Genomic DNA, 26,290 nt, shown 5'->3' with positions numbered 1-26,290 from the left:
CAGGGTTGGGAGGACAATAGCGTTATAAACAAGCACCTTGGTCTCCCTACGGATGTTCTGGTCCTCAAACACTCTCTGCTTCATTCGGAAAAAATGCTGCGCTCGTAGAGCTCAGGCGGTGTTGTATTTCGGTGTCTCTCTTTATCCTGCACCCATTAAAGCAGGTGTGGGCAAACTTCGGCTCTCCAGGTGTTATGGACTTCAACTCCCACAATTCCTACGTGTTGGGCATTATGGGAGTTGAAATCCAAAACACCTGGAGGATCGAAGTTTGCCCATGCCTGCATTGAAGTGAGATCTGGCCAAAATTTTGAGACATTACTGGTTAGGATTACAATTCCAAAAAAAGGTGCTCTGCTATGGCTGACTTCTCTGGTTGAAGTAGTCTGCACTGCCTTTCATGTTCCTTGATTCGTGTTTGGGCGATGCTGCTGCGTTTGGTGGTCCCTATGTAGACTTGTCCACAGCTGCATGGTACACGGTAGACTCCTGCAGAAGTGAGAGGATCCCTCTTGTCCTTTGCTGAACGTAGAATTTGTTGGATTTTCTTGGTGGGTCTGTAGGTGGTTTGTATGTTGTGTTTCCTCATCTGCTTCCCTATGCGGTCAGTGGTTCCCTTGATGTCTGGCAAGAACACTTTTCCTCTGGGTGGATCTTTGTCTTGACTCTTCTGGCTACTCAGAGCACCTGATGGACCAACCTGGACACAGCATATTATTTGAGAACACAGAAATGCTGGACCACTCTCACAACCACCATGTCAGGCTACACAGAGAAGCCATTGAAATCCACAAGCATGTGGACAATTTCAACAGAAGGGAGGGAACCATGAAAATGAACAAAATCTGGCTACCAGTATTAAAAAACTCTAAAATTACAACAGCACAACAACAGAAGGGAAACAATCAGTGACATCTAATCACCTCTCAACAAAAGATTGCCCCAGGCACTGCCAGGCCATCAAATGCTAATCAAGGTGGTCATTTGAGACATTCACACCTAGCTCCAACAGACAAGAGTTCTTTGTCCCATCCTGGTCATTCCACAGAAATATAAACCCATTTTCCTAGTTCCAACAGACCTCACTACCTCTGAGGATGCTTGCCATAGATGCAGGCAAACGTCAGGAGAGAATGCCTCTAGAACATGGCTATATAGCCCGAAAAAACCTACAACAACCTATTGTTTTGTTGTTATCAAGTCATAGGATCATAGAATCAAAGAGTTGGAAGAGACCTCATGGGCCATCCAGTCCGACCCCCTGCCAAGAAGCAGGAATATTGCATTCAAAGCACCCCTGACAGATGGCCATCCAGCCCCTGTTTAAAAGCTTCCAAAGAAGGAGCCTCCACCACACTCCGGGGCAGAGAGTTCCACTGCTGAACGGCTCTCACAGTCAGGAAGTTCTTCCTCATGTTCAGATGGAATCTCCTCTCTTGTAGTTTGAAGCCATTGTTCCGCGTCCTAGTCTCCAGGGAAGCAGAAAACAAGCTTGCTCCCTCCTCCTCCCTGTGGCTTCCTCTCACATATTTATGCATGGCTATCATATCCCCTCTCAGCCTTCTCTTCTTCAGGCTAAACATGCCCAGCTCCTTAAGCCGCTCCTCATAGGGCTTGTTCTCCAGACCCTTGATCATTTTAGTCGCCCTCCTCTGGACACATTCCAGCTTGTCAATATCTCTCTTCAATTGTGGTGCCCAGAATTGGACACAATATTCCAGGTGTGGTCTAACCAATTCCAATTTACGGTGACCCAATCTTGACAGGAGCTTTGCTGATTTACTTATGGATTTCCCACCTGATGTTCGGGTTTTTTTAATGGGAATATTATTTGATTACCGCATTCCAGTTTTTCCAAAACTTGTTTGTGTGTATGTTTTTAAAGTTTTCAGAATCTGGGCATTGTTTATGGTGTATTGTGCTCATCTTATGCTTCCAAAACGTCGTACGCTTCTCAAGCTGTATTTCTTAAGGTGAGGCCTCACAAGGGACAACAAACGGCACAAACAGTCGTTTCGTGAAACAAATGTCATATTTTCATCCATTACAATGCCATTGGTGTATTTGACTTGCTTATGGGTTTCCATGGCCAGATGGGGATTCAAACCCTAGTTTCCAAAGTCCTAGTCTTAGTCCAATAGACAAACCACAATGGCTCATGATTAAATACGCATGTGCGTATTAAGCAGAACACAAGCCTGGCTTTTCCCTGCACGTTTCAGATTTCTGTGTTGAGGGACTTCAATAATGTCTGTATTCAATTATCCTCATCACCTCCACTGATTAGGATTTCCATGAGTCTAAATCCAATTTGGAGCTAAATCGATAGAGATTTGATTAAGGATGGGAGACAATCACAGGGTCCATTTTACAACGCAACATGAATGATACACTTTTGCAAACCAAGCACAGGAGGCTCTCAGTTAACCGGAACTCAAACAACTGGAATTCTCAAGCAAGGACAAAATAATAATAAAATAATACTTAAAATAAAAAAATTAAAATAGATCTTTGTTTAGTGGAAATGCTACATTAAGTTAATCTTTACTTGTCTTAATGTGCTTTTAACTGACCTCTTCTGATATTAATATCAAAGTCAATACAGAGTTTAGGAGATTGTATGCAGTACAGTATTAGTCAGGCCTAAATCTATTACTATTACTAGCTTGGGTGCCTGGCATTGGCCAGGTTATTTGAAAAAGTCAATTTTGCAATTGTACGAAATGGGTTGAACTACAACTCATATCATGCCAGCTTAACCCCCAGAAAAATCCATCAATCATTAAAGTTTGTCATGCTGGGCAAGTTAGCTTAAGATGCATAATCGGTGGGGTTCACAGTGCTCTCTGGCTGTAGAGTAAACTATATTTTCCACTATGCTGGGTCAGTCCCCTCAAATCCCTCCAGTACGTTGAGTTAGTCATGGAACTTCTGTGTGCCAAGTTTGGTCCAGGTCCATCATCAGTGGAGGTCACAGTTTCTCTGGTTGTGGGTGAACTACAACTCCCATAATGGAATGTCAATTCTTCCCCCACCCCACCCACAATCCTCTCCACTAATCAAATTTCGGCATATCCAGTATGTGCCCTAGTTTGGTCCAGATCCATCTGTGTTTGGGATGTAGGTGAACTACAACTCCCCCAAATCAAGGTGAATTTTCCTCAAAGGCCTTCAATATTTTTTTCCTGGTCATGGGGACTCTGTGTGCCAAGTGTGGTCCAATTCCATCTTTGGTGGAGTTCAGAGTGCTCATTGATTGCAGCTGAACTACAAATCCCAGTACCTACAACTCCTAAATGAGAAAATCAATTTTTTTTTAGGGATGATCATTCTTTGGGTTAGTAGGTGTCTTGTGGCCAAATTTGGTGTCAATTCGTCCAGTGTTTTTTGAGTTCTGTTGATCCTACAAACAAACATTGCATTTTTATTTATATAGATTAATATTAGGGACAATTCCACTCAAAATCTACCAGTGATCAATTTGGGCATATTGGGTATGGATGCCAAGTTTGGTCCAGATCCATCATTGTTGGATTCATAGTGCACTCTGGATGTAGGTGAACTACAACTTGTACAAATCTCCCAAAGACCTCCAATATGTTTACTTGGTCATGGGAGTTCTGTGTGACAAGTTAGTCCCACGTCCATCTTTGGTGGAGTTCAGAGGGCTCATTGATTGCAGGTGAACTATACATCCCAGTACCTACAATTCCTATAAATCATGGTGAATTCTCCCCAAATCTCTCTAGTATGTTCAGTTGCTGATCAATTCCTCTGTTTGCTGTGTGCCATAGAAAAAAATAGGAATGGGTTAAGACAGAGGCAGTGGCAGGGTCATGCAAATTCCACTTATTGGAGAGAGTAAGGAACACGGGGATGTTTGTGGTGGAGGAAACACATATAATCTACGATAAAATTGTCCCCAAATGAAAGGCTTCTCTTGGATGGTGGGCAGAATGGTGTTTGTGGAGGACATTGGCAGGGCTCTCGGACATGTTCATGGCACTCGCTATAACCTGCAATGTCATTGGAGGGAGGGCCTTTGGTGTCTCCAGAGTATTGAGAGCTATAGCTGTTTGTGGAAGCGGGAGCTTGTCGATGTAAGTGGATACCCCAGCCACACACACACACACATATATTCACTTTTATTATGTGTATAGATCAGTATTACATGTGTATATATACCCTACTTTATCTCCCCCGAAGGGGACTCATTTGTATACAAACTCGCAAGCAACCAGAAACTACCTTTATCGGATATCTACCAATCCGCGTGGGTGCCAGTTAACTGAGAGTCTACTATAAAGCAAATCAGCAACAACACTGTATTTTGAAGTGCAGTATTTCTTCCATTCTAAGTCTCACTCTATTCCTATATAAAAAGGTAAAGTCCAGTCAAGTCTGACTCTCGGGTGTGGTGCTCATCTCCATTTCTAAGCCGAAGAGCCGGCATTGTCCATAGACACCTCCAAGGTCATGTGGCCAGCATGACTGCATGGAGCACTGTTACCTTCCCGCCGGAGCGGTACCTATTGATCTACTCACATTTGCATGTTTTCGAACTGTTAGGTTGGCAGAAGCTAGGGCTGATAGTGGAAGTTCACGCCGCTCCCCGGAATCGAACCTGCGACCTTTTGGTCAACAAGCTCAGCAGCTCAGCGCTTTAACCCACTGCGCCACCGGGGGCTCCATATTCCTATATAAACACCTCTGAAAATGGGGTGCATTGTAGAATCGCAGGTTGTCTTATCGATTTTTGTTGATGGTGGTGGGACTGAAATGAGAGTCTTACAATCAATAGTGTCTTACAATGCACCGATCTCCCTTACCTTTGGGTATCATTGCGTATAAACCCAGGCGGGCACTCGTGCTGACACTCGTCCTCATGGATCACAAAGCTCTCGTACTCGAGGCTCTCCGGGGAAAGCAGGATTCGGGAGCAGTTCTCCTTGGTGATGCAGCGCCAGCCCTCGAACTTGTAGGTGTTGGGGGGGCAGGTGGGCACGCATGCGCCGTCGTGGTAGTAGTTGCGGCAAGCCACGCATGCTGTGTTGTTGTTGGGCATGGTGCAGCTCCCCAAGCATTCCGGATGGCAGCATTCGTTGTGCTCGGTGCACGCATTTTTCCCGCAAGATCTGGGACACTCTGCAAAAGAGACACAAGCAGAAAACAGTAAGACACCGAGGGTTAATGGCAGGAGAGTAACCGACTGCTTCCCTCTGGCAGTCCCCGAGTTACAAGCATCCGACTTACAAAAGATTCCTAGTTAAGAATGAGGCCGAGACCACAGGAAGTTCGAGGAAGTTTATATAGTACTAGCTAGCCGTCCCCTGCCATGCGTTGCTGTGGCCCAGTCTGTGTATATGTGTTTTGTGTGTGTATATATGTGTGTATATATTTGTGTATATGTGTGTTTGCATATATATATGTAGTTTTGCGCATGCGTTGTAATGTATTTTTTGGGGGTTTTTTTGGCTTTTTAAGTCTCTTCTGCTGTGTTTTTCAGTGTTTTTATGAGTGATGGTCACTCGTTGACCTGATACGTGTGTTGTGTCCAAATTTGGTGCCAATTCGTCCAGTGGTTTTTGAGTTATGTTAATCCCAAAAACAAACATTACATTATAATTTATATACTAGCTGTACCCGCCACGCATTGCTGTGGCCAAGCCCCTTCTTTCTCTCCTCTTTTCTTTTTCTCATTCCTTCCCCCTCTCCTTCCGTCCTTCCTCCCTCCCTCCCTCCCTCCCCTTTTTTCTTTCCTTCTTTCCTTCATTCCCTCCCTCTTTCCTTCCCTTTTTTTCTTTCTCTCCTTCCTTCTCTTCTTCTTCCCTTCCTTCCCCCCTTTTCTTTCTCTTCTTCTTTCTCCCCTTTCTTCCTTCTCTACCTATTCTTGGACTGCAACTCCCAGTAGTCCTCCTGATTGATCTACTTACCTACCAATCTATCTCCATCTAATCTATCTATCTGGAGGATTGCTGGGAGTTGCAGTCCAGGAATAGGAAATTGGAAATATGCAGGGATTGGGATGCTCTCAAAGAAATTCAAGGAGAAGAAAACTTGCAACTTGGAAGCAGTGCATCTGGATCAGCCTCCTTTCCTGTAGGGCCTGGTCTAGGGGATGCTGGGAGCTGTAGTCCAGAAGAGAGTGTGGATATACTATTTTGTGTTTTGTTTGTTGGGGAGAAGTAGTTTTTGCACTTGCGCTGTAGCATCCTTTTGGGGTTTTTTGGCTTTTTAAGTTCCTTTTCCTGTGTTTTCCAATGTTTTTATGAGTGATGGTCACTCATTGGCCTTATCGATGTATTGTGTCCAGATTTGGTGTCAATTCGTCCAGAGGTTTTTGAGTTATGTTAATCCCACAAACGAACATTACATTTTTATTTATATATAGTATTATTATAATATTATTACTTTATGTATATACAGGCAGTTCAAACATTTGACTTACAAACTACTTGTAGTTAAGAGTGGGGCTGAGAGCACAGAAAGAGAGAGGAATCTTATATATTACTAGCTGTCCCCTGCCACGTGTTGCTGTGGCCTACTCTGGTGGTCATGGGGGTTCTGTGTGATTGTAGGTGAACTACAAATCCCAGTAACTACAACTCCCAAATGTCAAGATTCTATTTTCCCCAAACTCCACCAGTTTTCACATTTGGGCATATTGAGTATTCGTGTAGAGTTTGGTCCAGATCCATCCTTGTTTGAGTCCACAGTGCTCTCCGGATGCAGGTGAACTACAACTCCCAACTCCCAAACTCAAGGTCAACGCCCACCAAACGCTTCCAGTATTTTCTGTCAGTTGTGGGAGTTCTGTGTGCCAAGTTTGGTTCAATTCCATCGTTGATGGAGTTCAGAATGCTCTTTGATTATAGGTGAACTATAAATCCCAGAAACTACAACTCCCAAATGACAAGATCAATTCTTTTTGAGTGAAGGACATACATTGGGTTGTTAAGTGTATGTTGTCCAAATTTGGTGTCAATTCGACCTGTGGTTTTTGAGTTCCGCTTATCCCACAAAGAAGTAGTATATATATACACACATATACATATAAACATACACATACATACACCGGCAGTCCAAACATCTGACTTGCAAACTACTCCTAGTGAAGAATGGGTCTGAGACCACAAGAAGTGAGAGGAATCTTACATATTACTAGTAGCGGCTGAGGGGGAAAAGGAAAGAGCCTGAGGCTGTTAGGAATGTTGGGAGTTGGAGTCCAAAACACCTGGACAGCCCAAGTTTGCCCATGACGGATTTAGAGTTGAAGTTTACCCATGCCTCATCTGTTGAAGAGCTCCAGGACATTCCCATGAATTTTTCAAGACACTTTTTGGTGGGCTTATCAATATTTTGGATGGACTCGTGTGATGAAGTGGTGCAACCACCCACCCAACGCCTCTGGTGTCTCTTGCTTTCCTTGGGTGGCCTGAAGAATTGTTGAGCTACGAGATGAATTATTTACTGATTCTAAAGAAGTGGTTCTCAACCTGGGGTCCCCAGATGCTTTTGGCCTACAACTCCCAGAAGTCTCAGCCAGTTTATCAGCTGTTAGGATTTCTGGGAGTTGTAGGCCAAAAACATCTGGGGACCCCAAGTTGAAAACCACTGTGTGAGTTCTTTTGCAAGCCATCTGGAAGAAGCCCACCCTTCGCTGCTAGAAAGCAGAGGCTGCAAAGGAACAATCAGGTGAAAAAGTCTGACTTGGCCACGGTAGTACACGCTCTGGTCACATCCCGCCTTGACTACTGCAACGCTCTCTACGTGGGGCTGCCCTTGAAGACGGCCCGGAAGCTCCAGCTAGTCCAGCGCGCGGCAGCCATGTTACTAACAGGAGCAGGACGCAGGGAGCACACAACGCCCTTGTTGTCCCAGCTCCACTGGCTGCCGATCTGCTACCGGGCCCAATTCAAGGTGCTGGTGTTGGCCAACAAAGCCCTAAACGGTTCCGGCCCAAAATACCTATCTGACCACATCTCGGCCTATGAGCCCACGAGGACCTTGAGATTGTCTGGGGAGGCCCTTCTCTCGATCCCGCCTGCCTCACAGGCACGCCTGGCGGGGATGAGGGATAGGGCCTTCTCGGTGGTGGCCCCCCGGCTGTGGAACACCCTCCCTGTAGACATCAGACAGGCGCCCTCCCTTATGACATTCCGCAAGAGCCTAAAGACGTGGTTGTTTGAGAAGGCGTTTGACTAAGTGCTACAACAAATTGGCAATGATGAGTGGAACGGAATATGGATAACGAGATTGGATTGTGATTCTATGATGAGACGTCGCGAATGATTTAGTGTAATGGTATTATTAATAGTGATGTTGTTATTGTTGTTTATGATATTGCTTTCATCGTAAATTGTCTTTTTATATGTTGTACACCGCCGTGAGTCGCCCTAGGGCTGAGAACGGCGGTCAACAAATGCAGTAAATAAATAAATAAATAAATAAAAAAGGAACTATGTCGCCGGTAAGAGAAGACGCCTGGCAAGCAAAGGGCACAGCCTCTGCCAGGGTTGGCAACCTGCCTTCTGCACGCGGGCAGAAGCCACGTTGCCAAGTGTGGGATCTCTCATCCTCTCTTGCTAAAAAAGGCCCTTCTCCTTCTTTCTTTCTCATACAAAACAATACTCAAGCCTTCCTCTCCAGCCCCTCTCTTCCATCCGCGCAAGTATTTCCAAACACAGGCTTCAGCGGCGGAGCAGACGAAACAACATCTACCGCACCCTTCTTTTATTTTCATGTCGTGCCCATGGTTAACAGCCAGGACTCCGATGCAAATGAAGCTTGTAAAGCCATACATATTCATTGAAGTGCAAGTGGCAACGTGTTCCTCCTACTCAAGAGCAGTCGCAACAGCAAAACTGTCTTTCAAAGGCTTCGAGGGCACATCCACGTTGTGCTAACACAACTCGATGTTAGGACATCACAGGAGTTGTAGCTTGGTGAGGCAGCAATACAGCTCAAAACCTTGTCAAACTACAGTCTCCATGATTCCGTGGCAGTTCAAATCATGTCAAATTGCATTGATTGTACGGCGTTCTGATGGATACTTGTGCGCCAACTGCAACCGTACCTCGCGAAGGCGGATCTGGCCGGAGTGGTCCATGCCTTGGTCACCTCCAGATTGGACTACTGCAATGCGCTCTATGTGGGGCTGCCCTTGAAGACGGCTCGGAAGCTCCAACTGGTCCAACCATCAGCAGCCAGGATGCCAACTGGGGCCCCTTACAGAGAGAGGTCAACTCTCCTGTTCAAGGAGCTCCACTGGCTGCCGTTTATATTCCGAGCCCAATTTAAGGTGCAGGTGCTTACCTACAAAGCCTACCTGCGTGACCGCATTTCCATCTACGAACCCACGCGTTCACTTTGGTCATCTGGAGAGGCCCTGCTCGTGATCCCACCGGAGTCGCAAGCACGCTTGGTGGGGATGCGGGACAGGGCCTTTTCCGTGGTGGCCCCCCAACTCTGGAACACCCTCCCCAAAGACCTTAGACAGGCCCCTACATTGGCTGTCTTCAGAAAGAACTTGAAGACCTGGCTTTTTCCGATGCGCCTTCCCAGATTAGGAAATCTCCACTACCAAGTCCCATAAGCACTTTACCAGAACCAACGATTGTTGCACATCGCACATCGCACTTGCCCTAGAAGCCCTTTTTACACCCCCTGTCACATCAGCACTTTTAATTCTTGTACCCACCTTGTGGCCCGGCCCAGTTTTATTGTGTTTTAGTGTATTGTGCCTGTTGTTTACTTTGCTTATTTTGTTTTAATTGTTTGATTTGCTTGATTGTATCGTTATGTTGCGTTGTTGAGGCCTCGGCCTGTGTAAGCGGGGTACAAATAAAGTTTAATAATAATAATAATAATAATAATAATAATAAGCATTTAAAAACAAGACTTTAAAATTGAGATTGCAGCCGAATAAACTCTATTAAACATCCTTGCCAAAACTGGAGCAAGCTCACTCCCACTGGGTCTCAATCACAAAATAACCGCTTGGAATGGGAAGATTAGAGGGAATTGTTACAAGAAATGTAGACCAGTGGTTCTCAACCTGGGGGTTGGGACCCCTGAGGGGGGGGGGTTATGAAGGGGTGTCAGAGGGGTCACCAAAGGCCATCAGAAAACACAATATTTTTTGTTGGTCATGAAGGGTTCTCTGTGGGAAGTTTGGTCCAACTCTATCGTTGGTGAGGTTCAGAATGCTCTTTGATTGTAGATCAACTATAAGTCCCAGCAACTTCAACTCTGAAATGCCAAGGTCTATTTTCCCCAAACTCCACCAGTGTTCACATTTGGGCATCTTGAGTATTCGTGCCAAGTTTGGTCTAGATCTAGCCTTGTTTAAGTCCACAGTGCTCTCTGGATGTAGGTGAACTACAACTCCCAAACTCAAGGTCAGTGCCCATCAAACCCTTCCAGTATTTTCTGTTGGTCATGGGAGCTCTGTGTGCCATGTTTGGTTCAATTCCATTGTTGGTGGAGCTCAGAATGCTCTTTGATTGTAGGTGAACTATAAATCCCAGCAACCATCCAAGCAAAACAACGGCTTTGAAAACATTCTAATAGTTATTCTCTCTTTGAGAATTGCTTCTGTTGTTTGTTTATTTGTTTGTTTGTGGAGGGGAAGGTTTCTGTCCACTTGCTGTCTTGCTCGATGCAGATAATCCCACATGGAAACACACACAACAACGTGGAGAGCCAACGGGTCACAGCGAGCCAAAGATTACAACTAGAACTACTTCTCAGCTTCACAGCAACTCTCCTCCAACCTTTACATGACTGATTCCCAATAGAAACGCATGGAAAACGAATCACTTTTGGGATTCTCAAAATCACTCCTCTCACAAATGGGACCCCCCTTTGGATTCAGAGATCTCTTCCTATGGGACGTAGTAAAGGAGACTGCAAATATCAAGGACATATGAGTCAACCAAACCCAAAACATTATTATGGTGGGAGAAGAATTTTTTAAAAATTGTCTGTAAGTTTCTGAAATTGATTTGGGTCATCCAAATTGTGCACAGGATCATGGAAACGGCTTGAGGTGTCGAGATCTCTTCACCAAGAAAAGTACTGAAATCTATATAAATAAAAATGTAATGTTTGTTTGTGGGATTGACAGAACTCAAAAACCACTGGGGGAATTGACACCAAATTTGGACACAAGACACCGAACAACCCAATGTATGTCCTTTGCTCATAAAACACTGAAAAACACAGAAGAAGGGACTTTAAAAGCCCCAAAAAGCTAAATGACGAAAAGCTAAATGAGAATACAGAAAAAAGGAAGAAAGAGGGAAGGAAGGGAAAGAAAGAAAGAAGGAAAGGAAGCAGGAAGGAACGAGGTAGAGAAGGAAGGAAGGAGAGAAAGAGGGAGGGAAAGAAAAAGGGGGAAGGAAGGAAAGTTAGAGAAGGAAGGAAGGAGAGAAGGAAAGAAAAAGGGAAAGAAGGAAGGAAAGAGGGAGTGAAGGAAGAGAAAAGAAAGAGAGAGAGAGAAGGGGAAAAGAAAAGAAAAGAAAGAGGGAGGGAGGGAAAGAAAGAAAGAAGGAAGGAAAGAGGGAGTGAAGGAAGAGAAAAGAAAGAGAGAGAGAGAAGGGGAAAAGAAAAGAAAAGAAAGAGGGAGGGAGGGAAAGAAAGAAAGAAGGAAGGAAAGAGGGAGTGAAGGAAGAGAAAAGAAAGAGAGAGAGAGAGAAGGGGAAAAGAAAAGAAAAGAAAGAGGGAGGGAGGGAGGGAGGGAAAGAAAGAAAGAAGGAAAGGAAGCAGGAAGGAACGAGGTAGAGAAGGAAGGAAGGAGAGAAAGAGGGAGGGAAAGAAAAAGGGGGAAGGAAGGAAAGTTAGAGAAGGAAGGAAGGAAAGAAGGAAAGAAAAAGGGAAAGAAGGAAGGAAAGAGGGAGCGAAGGAAAGGGGGAGATGTAGAGAAAGAGGGAGGGAAGGAAAGAAGGAAAGAGAAGAAAGAAAACAGACAGTAGAAGAGAAAGAAAAAGAAGGAAGGAAGGAAGGAAGGAAGGAAGGAAGGAAGGAAGGAAGGAAGGAGAGAAAGAGGGAAGGTTAGCCACAGCAACGCGTGGCGGGTACAGCTAGTAATAATATAATACGTCTAAGACACACTCAAATCTAAGATGCATTTTAAATTTATTGAGAGTTGTTTATCTGGGGAACTGAAGAAACACAGCAATAGTAATAACAACAAACACCTTTTCTGACCATTTCCAAGGATTTCCCAGTATGCCTTCCTTGCTGAATGCACATGCATGCACATGCGCACACAAGTATGTTGACATTCACAAAACAGCGATTCATCTCTGGTCTTTGATGAGAAGGAAAAGGCACGCACGCCCAACGGTACGGTTCAGAGCAAGTACGGACAAGCGAAACCAGCCTCACAACACACGTTTCGCAAACAATCCGAAATCCCCGAAATAAACAAACCTAAAGGCTACGGGCTGAAGTCATCATCCAGGGAATAATTAGCACTCGGGAGTCAAACCAATCCTATTTTGCTCGTAAATTCAGATCCTATTATAAAGACAGAGCTGAAAACAACTCCCCCCGCTTTCATCCTCGGATTAAAGCAATTGTTCCCAAGTGCTGTATGCAAAACGCTGGATTTATTTATTTACGATATTTCTATCCCGCCTTTCTCAGCCTGAAGAAACTCAAGGCGGAGTACAAATTGGCAGCAATTTGATGCCATAACAATCCACAATATGCAATGAAACATTTAAAACATTATAAAATCCATACAAAATTGTTTAAAAATATACAAAACCAATGTCTTCCTGTTAATCTCATTTTCTAATAGCATTGTCTAGGCCGTTCCATGTTTCATTCTTTCATAGTTCCATGTTTATCTATTATGCTGCATTTCAAAGGAGGGAGGGGGTTGATCTAATATCCCTAGGGAGGGAGTTCCACAGTCGAGGGGCCACCACTGAGAAGGTCCTGTCCCTCATCCCCTCGTGCCTGCCAAACACGCCTGCAAAGAAGGCGGGATCGAGAGCAGGACCTCCCCAGATAATCTTAAATTCCTAGATGGTTTGTAGGGATATATATGTTCGGACAGGTAGGCTGGGCCGGAACCTTTTAGGGCTTTATAGGCTAAAGCCAGCACTTTGAACTGTGCCCGGTAGCAAACTGGCAGCCAGTTTAGTTGGCGCAACAGAGGAGTTGTGTGCTCCCTGAGCGCTGCTCCAGTTAGCAACCCAGCTGCCGCCCGCTGGACCAGTTGAGGCTTCCAAACAGTCTTCAAAGGCAAACCCATTTAGAACGTGTTGCAGTAATCTATTTGGGATGTAACCAGATAGATTTGGACTACCGTGGCCAAGTCAGACTTCCCAAGGTACGGGCGCAGCTGGCGCACAAGCTTTAACTGTGCAGATGCTCCTCTAGTCATAGAATCATAGAGTTGGAAGAGACCTCATGGGCCACCAAGTCCAACCCCATTCTGCCAAGAAGCAGGAATATTGCATTCAAAGCACCCCTGACAGATGGCCACCCTGCCTCTGTTCAAAAGCTTCCAAAGAAGGAGCCTCCACCACACTCTGGGGCAGAGAGTTCCACTGCTGAACAGCTCTCACAGTCAAGAAGTTCTTCCTAATGTTCAGATGGAATCTTCTTTCTTGGAGTTTGAAGCCATTGTTCCATGTCCTGATCTCCAGGCTAGCAGAGAACAAGCTTGCTCCCTCCTCCCTGTGACTCCTTCTCACGTATTTATACATGGCTATCGTATCTCCTCTCAGCCTTCTCTTCTTCAGGCTAAACATGCCCAGCTCTTTAAACCGCTCTTCATAGGGCTTGTACTCCGGACCCTTGATCATTTAAGTCACCCTCCTCTGGACACACTCCAGCTTGTCAATATCTCTCTTCAATTGTGGTGCCCAGAATTGGACACGGTATTCCAGGTGTGGTCTAACCAAGGTGGAATAGAGGGGTAGCATTACTTCCTTAGATCTAGACACTATGCTCCTATTGATGGAGGCCAAAATCCCATTGGCTTTTTTTGCCGTCACATCACATTGTTGGCTCATGTTTAACTTGCTGTCCACGAGGACTCCAAGATCTTTTTCACACGTACTCCTCTCGAGTCAGTCACTGCCAAACTTGGGGCTCAAGGCTCAGCGATAAATCCAGGATCATTCCCAAGCTGTGAACCTGCATCTTCAGGGGGGTAGATACCAAAAAGGGCACAGCGCTTCCCCGTTTCGCAGCAAAACAACCAACAAAACATTCAAGAGGGTTCGATCTGATGATTAATGTCTCCAATGTAGACAGAGACGCAGACCTGAAAGTCATTTGAATGCGCAAGAATGCAAGGGAGGGAGCGATGTAATGTTTGATCTACAAAAACAGTTTCCAAAGCCAAACCACAACACTTGCCCATTTTCCACACACACACACACACACACGCACAACCCAAAGGCATGGAAGTTTTTTTTAATTAATATTTTGTCGAAGGCTTTCATGGCTGGAATCACTAGGTTCTTGTGGGTTTTTTCGGGCTATAGAGCCATGTTCTAGAGGCATTTCTCCTGACGTTTCGCCTGCATCTATGGCAGGCATCCTCAGAGGTGTGAGGTCCACACCTGGAATATTGTGTCCAATTCTGGGCACCACAATTGAAGAGAGATATTGACAAACTGGAGTGTGTCCAGAGGAGGGTGACTTAAATGATCAAGGGTCTGGAGTACAAGCCCTATGAAGAGCGGTTTAAAGAGCTGGGCATGTTTAGCCTGAAGAAGAGAAGGCTGAGAGGAGACATGATAGCCATGTATACATACGTGAGAGGGAGTCACAGGGAGGAGGGAGCAAGCTTGTTTTCTGCTTCCTTGGAGACTAGGACATGGAACAATGGCTTCAAACTACAAGAAAGGAGACCTCACACCTCTGAGGATGCCTGCCATAGATGCAGGCGAAACGTCAGGAGAAATTCCTCTAGAACATGGCTCTATAGCCCGAAAAAACCCACAAGAACCTAATTAATATTTTATTAAGGAATAAAATGGGGGTACATTGGTGGATTATTTCTTAACTTATTTAACACAGATAAAATAAAATAAAATATACACCCCAACTACAGCTGCTGAAGAAGCAGAAGTAGATCAGTTCTACAAGGACCTGCAGCACCTACTGGATAATACACCAAAAAGAGACATTATTTTCATTACAGGAGACTGGGATGCCAAGGTGGGAAGACAAATGACAACTGGGATCACAGGCAAGCATGGTCTGGGAGAACAAAATGAAGCGGGACGCAGGCTGATAGAATTTTGCCAGGAAAACTCGCTGTGTATAACGAATACTCTCTAAAAGACGGCTTTATACATGGACTTCACCAGATGGTCAGCACCTCACTACCTCTGAGGATGCTTGCCATGCATGCAGGCGAAACATCAGGAGAGAATGCCTCTAGAACATGGCCATATAGCGCGAAAAAACCTACAACAACCCAGGTTTGTTTGTTTTTTGGTCGTGTCAGGAGCGACTTGAGAAACTGCAAGTCGCTTCTGGTGTGAGAGAATTGGCCGTCTGCAAGGACGTTGCCCAGGGGACGCCTGGATGAATTGATGTTTTTATCATCCTTGTGGGAGGCTTCTCTCATGTCCCCGCATGAGGAGCTGGAGCTGATAGAGGGAGCTCATCCGCCTCTCCCCGGATTCGAACCTGTGTCCTGCCGGCACAGGGGTTTTAACCACTGAGCCACCAGGGGTTCCAGTGATTCGGCCATGAAAGCCTTCGACAATACATTATTATTATTATTATAATTATTATTAATAATAATAATTATATGTACATAGCAACACAGCACACATGCACATGAGGTCCTAGTGTATGGGCTTCAACTCTGAATATCGGGCTCTTCCCAAGGGCCTAGGAAAGTGTTTCTCAACCTGGGGGTCAGGACCCCAGGGGGCGGTCACAAAGGGGTGTCAGAGGGGTCGCCAAAGACCATCAGAAAACACAGTATTTTCTGTTGGTCATGGGAGTTCTGTGTGGAAGTTTGGCCCAATTCTATCATTGTGGTTCAGAACACTCCTTGATTGTGGGTGAACTATAAATTCCAGCAAGTACAACTTCCAAATGTCAAAGTCTATTTCCCCAAACTCCATCAGTGTTCACATTTGGGCATATTGAGAATCTGTGCCAAGTTTGGTCCAGATCCATCATTGTTTCAGCCCACAGTGTTCTCTGGATGTAGGTAAACTACAACTCCCAAACTCAAGGTCAATGCCCACCAAACCCTTCCAGTATTTTCTGTTGGTCATGGGAGTTCTGTGTGCCAGGTTTGGTTCAATTCCATCACTGATGGAGTTCAGAGTACTCTTTTATTGTAAATCCCAGCACTACAACTCCCAAATGACAAAATCAATCCCCCCACCAACCCCATCAGTATTCAAATTTGGGCACACCGGGTATTTGTGCCAAATTTGCTCCAGTGAATGAAAATACATCCTGAAGATCGTTATTTACATGGTGATTAATAAGGTTAGGATTATATGGCTGGGGGTCACCACAACATAAGGAACTGTATTAAGGGGTTGCGGCATTAGGAAGGTTGAGAACCACTGGCCTAGGATATTAGAGGTATTTTTGCAAAATGTGTGCTGTCCTTCTGCAGCATGTGGACTGATGTTGTTATTATTCTTATTCCTATTAGTAGTTGTAGTAGTATCAAAATGAAATCAGATTGGGCATAGTTACCAAGGTCAGGGGTGGTGAAAAAAAATTACTATCTGGAAATAACCCAAACCTCAGAGTTTAGGTCAGATTACATCCGCCATCTCCATCCTGCCTGAAGAAGAAGGATTTCTAAATGATGTTTGCAAAACCGTGCAATGCTTTGCAGCTGAAAGGCAAAAGAAGGGGGGAATGCATGGCTTTGTGGTTGGCAAAACAATCCTGGAGCCAGGACAGAAGCTGTATTTTGGTGGCAGAGAGTGAAATCCAGGGAAAGGTGGCTGCTTTCCTCATCTTCTGAAGGGCTGGCTGGACCACATGACACGGTTGTTTATGAGTCTGGAGCGAAGAAGGCACGTGACGCGCCACCGCCTCCCCACTCTGCCAGGATTGAGAGCTCGGCCAAGACAAACAACAGTGACCTCTTTATAAGGAGATGGCGAGGAAAGCCATGGGGCAAAGGCAACGTCTCAGCGCACCCATCGCTGTGGGGCGGCCCATGGACCTTCCTTTGGGGAGAAAAGGAACAAAGGGCTCCTGCCCTGCTCTTCGGAGTGTCTCTCCCACAAAAGTGCATCCCGGGATTTATATTTCCAAAGGCAGGAGAGAAAGCAAGCACCACACCAAAGCTCATCCACTCTGGGGACCGCGTCTTGCATCCAAAGATCCCGAAGGCTTGTGCATGCAACCGGCATCCTTGCACATAACACAGACAGGCAGTCCCTGAGTTACAAACATCCGACTTACAAAAGATTCGTAGTGAAGAATGGGGCAGAGACCACAGGAAGTGAGAGGAATCTGATATATTTTGCTCTGGGGACTGCATCTTGCATCCAAGGATCCCGAAGCATTGGCACACAATAGCTTCTAAACAGCGTGTGCATGCAACCAGCATCTTTGCAATTAATGCAGAACAGGCTGTCCCTGAGTTACAAACATCCAACTTACAAAAGACTCCTAGTTAAGAATGGAACTGAGACCAGAGGAAGTGAGAGGAATTTTATATATTATTAGTATTAAGACATTATGATTATTAGTAATATTATTATATTATATTACCTAGGAAGGAATCCCACTGGAGCATTGCAGCGCACCCAAATACCTGGGAGTCACTCTGGACCGTGCTCTGACCTACAAGAAGCACTGCCTGAACATCAAACAAAAAGTGGGTGCTAGAAACAATATCATACGAAAGCTGACTGGCACAACCTGGGGATCACAACCAGATACAGTGAAGACACCTGCCCTTGCGCTATGCTACTCTGCTGCTGAGTACGCATGCCCAGTGTGGAACACATCTCACCACAACTAAAACAGTGGATGTGGCTCTTAATGAGACATGCCACATTATCACGGGGTGTCTGCACCCTACACCACTGGAGAAATTACACTGCTTAGCCGGTATTGCATCACCTGACATCCGCCGGGAAGTTGCAGCCAATAGTGAAAGGACCAAGGCAGAGACATCTCCAGCTCATCCCTTGTTTGGGTATCAGCCAGCACATCAACGACTTGAATCAAGAAATAGTTTTCTTAGATCTACAGAGACACTCGCTGGAACACCTCAGCAAGCAAGAGTTCAAAAGTGGCAGGCTCAAACCCAGTACCTCAATCTGTGGGTGATACCAGATGAGAGACTCCCCCCTGGGCACACAGAAGACTGGGCGACTTGGAAGGCGCTGAACAGACTGCGCTCTGGCACCACGAGATGCAGAGCCAATCTTAAGAAATGGGGCTACAAAGTGGAATCCACGACATGCGAGTGTGGAGAAGAGCAAACCACTGACCACCTGCTGCAGTGCAACCTGAGCCCCGCCACATGCACGATGGAGGACCTCCTTACGCCAACACCAGAGGCACTCCAAGTGGCCAGATACTGGTCAAAGGACATTTAATCTACTACCAAGTTTGCAAAATTTGTGTGTGTTTTTTTAATCTGTTTGTTTGTTTTGTTCTGTTAGAAACGTAATACAATGTTCTGGTCGCAGATGACACAATAAATAAATATTATATTATAATTGGTACTCTATGTATCTATATATAGAGAGAGATAAAACACACACACATAAACACATATTGTATATACAGGCAGTCCCTGAGTTACTAACATCCGATTTACAAATGACTCCTTGTTAAGAAGAATGGGGCAGAGTCCAAAGGAAGTAAGAGGAATCTTCTATATTATTATTATTATTATTATTATTATTATTATTATTATTATTATTTTACTGACACAAAAACACAGTATGACACAGCAAACAAGATCTATATGCTGGATTTTGTATCACAAAATCACATGTCGAACGCTTCCCAAGCATTTAGGACTGTGTAATGTATTATTATTATTAGAATTAGTATTAGTAGTAGTAGTTGCTCTACTCTGAACTTAAGAACGGAAAACGGAACGCTGGTGGACAGGAAAAGAGATTGAAAGACGGGCTCAAAGCCAACCTTAAAAACTCTGGCATAGACACTGAGAACTGGGAAGCCCTGGCCCTTGAGCGCTCCAGCTGGAGGTCAGCTGTGACCAGCAGTGCTGCAGAATTTGAGGAGGCACGAATGGAGGGTGAAAGAGAGAAACGTGCCAGGAGGAAGTCACGTCAAGCCAACCCCGACCGGGGCCGCCTTCCACCTGGAAACCAATGCCCACACTGCGGGAGAAGATGCAAAGCAAGAATAGGGCTCCACAGCCACATGCGGACCCACGGGGAAACCCATAATGGAAGACCATCTTACTCATCCAACGAGGGATCGCCTAAGTAGTAGTAGCAGCAGTAGTCGTATATTATTATTATTATTAGTAGTAGTAGTATTATATTTTTATTTTATATATAAACAGGCAGTCCCCAAGTTAAAAACATCCGACTTACTGATGTCCTTAAGGGTGCCTTTATTTCCTCCCCGATAAAAGCAGTACCTATTTATCTACTCACACTTTTGCTTTCGACTTGCTAGGTGGACAGGAGAGCTGGGGCTAACGGCAGGTGCTCACCCTGACCTGGGATAGAACTGCTGACATTTCGATCGGAAGGATGCTTATAGTAGTACTGCTTATATTTGTTTTGCCATAAATAGTTTAGATACTTGAGAAATCATAGAATCATAGAATCCTAGAGTTGGAAGAGACCTCGTGGGCCATCTAGTCCAACCCCCTGCCAAGAAGTAGGAATATTGCATTCAAATCACCCCTGACAGATGGCCATCCAGCCTCTGTTTAAAAGAGTCCAAAGAAGGAGCATCCACCATACTCCGGGGCAGAGAGTAGTAGTAGTAGTAGTAGTAGTAAGGCTTTTGTGTTGAATCATTTCAGACGACACACCAAGGGACTTGAAGCGACACACTAATGTGTTCTGACACACTGTTTGGAAAGCTCTATTGTAGAGAGAAACATTTCACAACAGACAAACCAGGAGTCCACCGTTTCGCTAAATATTCACACATTTCAAATGAAATTGATTTATTACTGGGAGGGAAAAGCAATTTGAATTCTTGGAAACAATACATGGATCTAGTGTGCCAAACAGTTACACAACTATCGGTAAGAACGATGCCACAATCAATGCTGCTCCTGATATAAGCTTCCACCTCTTTGGAGACGATATGAAACTTTTATGTTCTTCAGAATTAATCCACAAACAGTCTAATTTGTGCCAAATCTTACACAAAGCAAAGTGTGCAATGAGCATGCAAGGCTCTAGGTCAGGTATGGGCAAACTTTGGCCCTCCAGGTGTTTTGAACTTCAACTCCCACAATTCCTAACAGCCGGTATTATTTTTGTTGCTACTTCATCACTGTTATGAATTGTAAGGTAAATATCCAATATGCAGGATGTGTTTTCATTCACTGGACCAAATTTGGCACAAATACCCAATATGCCCCAATTTGAATACTGGTGGGGTTGGGTGGGGGGTTGATTTTGTAATTTGGGAGTTGTAGTTGCTGGGATTTATAGTTCACCTCCAATCAAAGAGCATTCTGAACTCTACCAGTAATGGAATTGAACCAAACTTGGCACACAGAACTCCCATTACCAACAGAAAATACTGGGTTTGGTGGGCATTGACCTTGAATTTTGGAGTTGTAGTTCACCTACATCCAGAGAGCCCTGTGGACTCAAACAATGATGGATCTGAACCAAACTTGGCATGAATATTCAATATGCCCAAATGTGAAAACTGGTGGAATCTGTAGAAAGTAAACATTGACATTTAGGAGGTGCAGTTGCTGGGATTTATAGTTCGCCCACAATCTAAAAGCATTCTGAACCCCACCAACGATAGAATTCAGCCAAACTTGGCACAGAGAACTGCCATGACGAACAGAAAATACTGGGTTTGGTGGGTTCGACCATGAATTTGGGAGTTGTAGTTCACCTATATCCAGAGAACAGTGTGGACTCAAACAAAGATGGACGTGGACCAAACTTGGCATGGATACTCAATATGCCCAAATGTGAACACCGATGGAGTTTGAAGAAAATAGACCTTGACATTTGGGAGTAGTAATCACTGGGATTTATAGTTCACCTACAATCAAAGAATATTCCGAACCCCACCAACGATAGAATTGGGCCAAACTTCCCACACAGAACCCCCATAACGAACAGAAAGTACTGTATTTTCTAGTGGTCTTTGGCGACTCCTCGGACACCCCCTTGCAACCCCCCCAGGGGTCCTGACCCCCAGGTTGAGAAACACTGGCCTTGACAGAACCAAGAGACATTTGCCTGCTTTTGCCGCCCACAGCCCTATTGCAAAAAGCGAAACAGGTCTAGGAACAAAGAGAGAATGATAACGCCACAAACGGCACATTTCCGAATTCCAAACCAGATCGAGGGTAGGCTCGCATTTGGTTTTAGGAGTGGTTTTCGGATTTTTGCAGGAGGCAAGTTATCCAACCTATCTATGCCCATGCTGTAATTAAAAGTGTTTACTGATTAGCACCGAGCATTCGTTTATTTAAAGTGCTCACAGAGCTTTACAGTAACCCCTGGCTGGCCTACAAGATATAGGTCAGTCCGGAAGCATCACAAGCTCTGTTAGCCCAAGGCAACGGTGAGCCCACTCCCTCTATCTACAGCCACAGGCTTCGGACAGGCAGGCAGATGGAAAGGCCAGGGCATTCCTTTTTTTTAAAGTAAATTTTATTAGGTTATATATATACATAGAAAAAGAGAATTTACAAGGAAAGTGGGAGAACATTTGATTATAGGATAGTAGGAAAATTTTTAGAAATCAATATATAAAAAAGAGAAAAAAGGAAAAAGGAAAAAAATCAAAAATACAAAAGTTGTTTGACTTCCATTCTGTGCCTTCGCTTAATATATATCAACTTTTTTAGTTTATATTTGTCTCTTCTCGTTTCTCTCTGAAACCTCTTTTTAAAAAAAGACAATCTATCTATATATATATATAAATGCTCTGTGCATAATGAGTACCTTAAAAAAAAAAGAACCAATGAACAAAATCACAACAAATTTGGCAACAAAACATCTCACAGCACAAGGAGTGACCATCACTCAAAAAATTATGACTTTGTCATTTGGGAGTTGGAGTTGCCGGGATTTATAGTTCACCTACAATCTATGTGGGAAGTTTAGCCCAATTCTATTGTTGCCAAGGTTCAGAAAGCTCTTTGATTATAGGTGAACTATAAATCCCAGCAACTACAACTCCCAAATGACAAGGTTTATTTTCCCCAAACTCCACCAGTGTTCACATTTGGGCATATTGAGTATCTGTGCCAAGTTTGGTCCAGATCCATCATTACTTGAGTCTACAGTGCTCTCTCGAGGTAGGTGAACTACAACTCCAAAATTCAAGGTCAATGCCTACCAAACCCTTCCAGTATTTTCTGTTGGTTGTGGGAGTTCTGAGTATCAGATTTGGTTCAGTCCCATCATTGGTGGAGTTTGGAATGCTCTTTGATTGGAGGTGAACAATAAATCCCAGCAACTACAACTCCCAAATGACAAAATCAATCCCACCAGTATTCAAATTTGGGCATATTGTGTATTTATGCCAAATTTGGTCCAGTGAATGGAAATACACCCTGCATATCAGATATTTATCTTACGATTCATAACAATAGCAACATTACAGTCATGAAGTAGCAATGAAAATAATGTTATGGTTGGGGGTCACCACAACATGAGGAACTGTATTAAGAGGTCGTGGCATTAGGAAGGTTGGGAACCACTGACCTAGAGGGACGGCCCAAGTTGGCCCATGCCTGTGATAAAGGATTCACCAGTGCGGAAAATGCAGATTTATACTACAATTCCAAGAAAGGAGAAAAGCAGCAAGAGAGAGCAGCGCATCCCCTCCGACTGGAGCAATTTCGCTTTGCATTTCAAATCCATCCCACATGTTCCAGGCAGCCTTGCTGCCACAAATAATTCATGTCCTTTACTCCTCTGCCATCTTCTTCCTCCGTGAGCCCAGCCTGGACCGAAGAAACCGAATACAGGTCTGTCATGAAAGCAAACAAGCAACACACAAAAACACAGTGAGGGAGACCAAGGGCATTGTCTCGCCCGTCTAGTGCCAACGGCAAAATCCCGAACGTTATATCGGAAATGTAGAGGAATGTAAAAGCAGACTGGGGCAAGCGGGTGGGAGACAGCAAGCCACGCCGTGCTTTGTTTTCCCAAAATGGTTCCATGTGCCTTTCCAGCAGCCATGCTGGATGCAAAAAAGAGATAACAGAGGTAAGCTCCACATCCCTTTCCCCTTGTGAGTACAAACTGGGAGGAAAGAAAACGCATAGAGATGGTGCCACAAAGAACACACAACCAGGAGCGAAATCCTTCCTCCCGGCAGCGAGTCCATTCCGCCTCGCCTGCGTCCAAAACAAGCTCCATTGTCAAAGGCTTCTCCGTCACATTCTCTGCAAATGCCACAATTGGGAAGGGATACTAAGAGCAGAATAACACACTTGTAATTGGCCATAATTGCACAGCATGACGGTTTGGGGATTTCGGTCTATTTTCTCCCCTTTTCGGAGTCATTCCTTGCTCACAATCGGGCATCTTTCTATTTAAACGATGCTATCATCCGCTCCCAACCGAACTCTAATGTGTGCACAAAAGAGAGAACGGTGTTTATGTCTGCGCACATGGGTGTGCATTATGGTTCCTTGGAGCATTTTTTTTTTGCAAGAGTCTCCCACCAGCCAGCCTGACATCGCAAGAAGAAGGAGGGGGGCTCTGCATCCGTCAAGGTGGGATTTCCAAGGGAACCAATTGGATGGCGCGGAGGGCGGATCCTCGTGATTGGCATGTTATTCCGAGTAGAAAGTAGTAAACAAGGTCTTTCCTTGCTGGCTGGAAGCAGAGGTAAGCATCCAAGGGCGTCTCTGCGCTCCCCCCGCCCAGCCTCTCCATCCCTCCAGACAAAGGAGGAGGAGAAAGGGAAGAAAGAGCCATTTCGAGGTGGAAAAGGAACAACAGCCCAAGGAAGCAGGCGCCATGGGGGAAACAGCCCCTAATGCGACCCACATTAAAAGCCCAGCCGTCCTGGGCAGCACCCATTAGAACAGCTATCTACAAGTTAGCAAAACCATTTGTTTATTTGGTGTGCGCATCTTGCATGGTTACCATTATTTTGTTATTCCTACTATTGCAGTGGTTCTCAACCTGGGGGTCGAGACACCTGGGGGGGTCACGAGGGGGTTTCAGAGAGGTCGCCAAAGACCATCCAAAAACATAGTATTTTCTTGTTGGTCATAGGGATTCCATGTGGGAAGTTTGGCCCAATTCTATCATTGGTGGGGATCAGAATGATCTTTTATTGTGGGTGAACTATAAATCCCAGCAACTAAAACTCTCAAATGCCAAGGTCTATTTTCCCCAAACTCCACCAGTGTTCATTCACATTGGGCATGTTGAGTATTCATGCCAAGTTTGGTCCAGATCCATCATTGTTTGAGTCCACAGTGCTCTCTGGATGTAGGTGAACTACAACTCCAAAACTCAAGGTCAATGCCCACCAAACCCTTCCAGTATTTTCTGTTGGTCAAGGGAGTTCTGTATGGCAAGTTTAGTTCAATTCCATCATGGGTGGAGTTCGGAATGCTGTCTGATTGTAGGTGAACTATAAATCCCAGCAACTACGACTCCCAAATGACAACATCACCAACCCCACCAGTATTCACATTTGGGTGTATTGGGTATTTGTGCCAAATTTGGTCCAGTGAATGAAAATACATCTTGCATATCAGATATTTACTATTCATAACATAAGCAAAATGACAATTATGAAGTAGCAACAAAACTAATGTTATGGTTGGGGGTCACCAACACATGAGGAAGTATATTAAGGGGTCGTGGCATTAGGAAGGTTGAGAAACACTGTACTATTGCCATTAAGAATCAAGCCCCCACTCTTCAATGTTTCCGAAAGGAGTTCAAAACATGGGTTTGACAGTGAGTTGCTGCGAGTTTTCTGGGTTGTCTGGCCATGTTCCAGAAGCATTCTCTCCTGACGTTTCACCCACATCTATGGCAGGCATCCCCAGAGGTTGTGAGATCTGGTGGAAACTAGACAAGTGAGGTTTATATCCCCTTGGAATGATGTTGCTGTAACCATTCAAAACACTCGCTGGAACACCTCAGCCAGCGAGAGTCCAAAAGTGGCAGGCTCAAACCCAGAACCTCAACCAACGAATGGCTGATACCAAATGAGAGACTCCCCCCTGGGCACACAGAAAATTGGGTGACTTGGAAGGCGCTGAACAGACTGCGCTCTGGCACCACCAGATGCAGAGCCAATCTTAAGAAATGGGGTCACAAAGTGGAATCCACGACATGCGAGTGTGGAGAAGAGCAAGCCACTGACCACCTGCTGCAATGCAACTTGAGCCCTGCCACATGCACAATGGAGGACCTCCTTGCGGCAACACCAGAGGCACTCCAAGTGGCCAGATACTGGTCAAAGGGCATTTAATCAACTACCAAGCCTGCAAATTTTGTGTTTTTTTATCTGTTTGTTTGTTTTGTTCTGTTAGAAATGTAATACAATTGTCTGGTTGCCCCTGACACGATAAATAAATTAATTAATTGATAAACCATTCAAAGTCCTACCTTCCATTTTAGAGGTTTAACTTGCCAGAACATAACAAACAAAATAGTAAAACAAACAAGCCAAATGTTCTGAAACATAACATTAAAACAGCTACAACCACCACTTGCAATACCTACACAAAATGCAAATATACACACAAACTAAACCAACAAACAAAAAAACAACTCTCAAGCCCTCATACTCACTACTGGATGGTTATTATCCCTTACTAGCCGTCCCCTGCCACACGTTACTGTGGCCCACATGGGGGTTCTGTGTGGGAGGTTTGGCCCAATTCTATTGTTGGTGGAGTTCAGAATGCTCTTTGTAGGTGAACTATAAATCCCAGAAACTACAACTCCCAAATGTCAAAATTCTATTTTCCCCAAACTCCATCAGTGTTCACATTTGGGCATATTGAGTATTCGTGTAGAGTTTGGTCCAGATCCATTATTGTTTGAGTCCACAGTGATCTCTGGATGTAGGTGAACTACAACTCCAAAACCAAAGGACACTGCCCACCAAACCCTTCCAGTATTTTCTGTTG

General features: G+C 44.7%; 1 protein-coding gene across 1 annotated transcript in view; it reads right to left on the bottom strand.

Moving 5' to 3' along the window:
• Positions 1–26,290, bottom strand: part of IGF1R (insulin like growth factor 1 receptor) — a 235,733-nt gene that overhangs the window by 61,918 nt on the left and 147,525 nt on the right. The window contains exon 3 of the mRNA XM_060755650.2: positions 4,830–5,145. Within this exon, the coding sequence (XP_060611633.2) occupies positions 4,830–5,145 (316 nt within the window). The remainder of the gene's footprint in view (positions 1–4,829; positions 5,146–26,290) is intronic.

This window comes from Anolis sagrei, chromosome 9, assembly GCF_037176765.1.
Source record: "Anolis sagrei isolate rAnoSag1 chromosome 9, rAnoSag1.mat, whole genome shotgun sequence".
Classification (NCBI taxonomy): domain Eukaryota; kingdom Metazoa; phylum Chordata; class Lepidosauria; order Squamata; family Dactyloidae; genus Anolis; species Anolis sagrei.
This window is presented reverse-complemented; position numbering and strand designations above follow the sequence as displayed.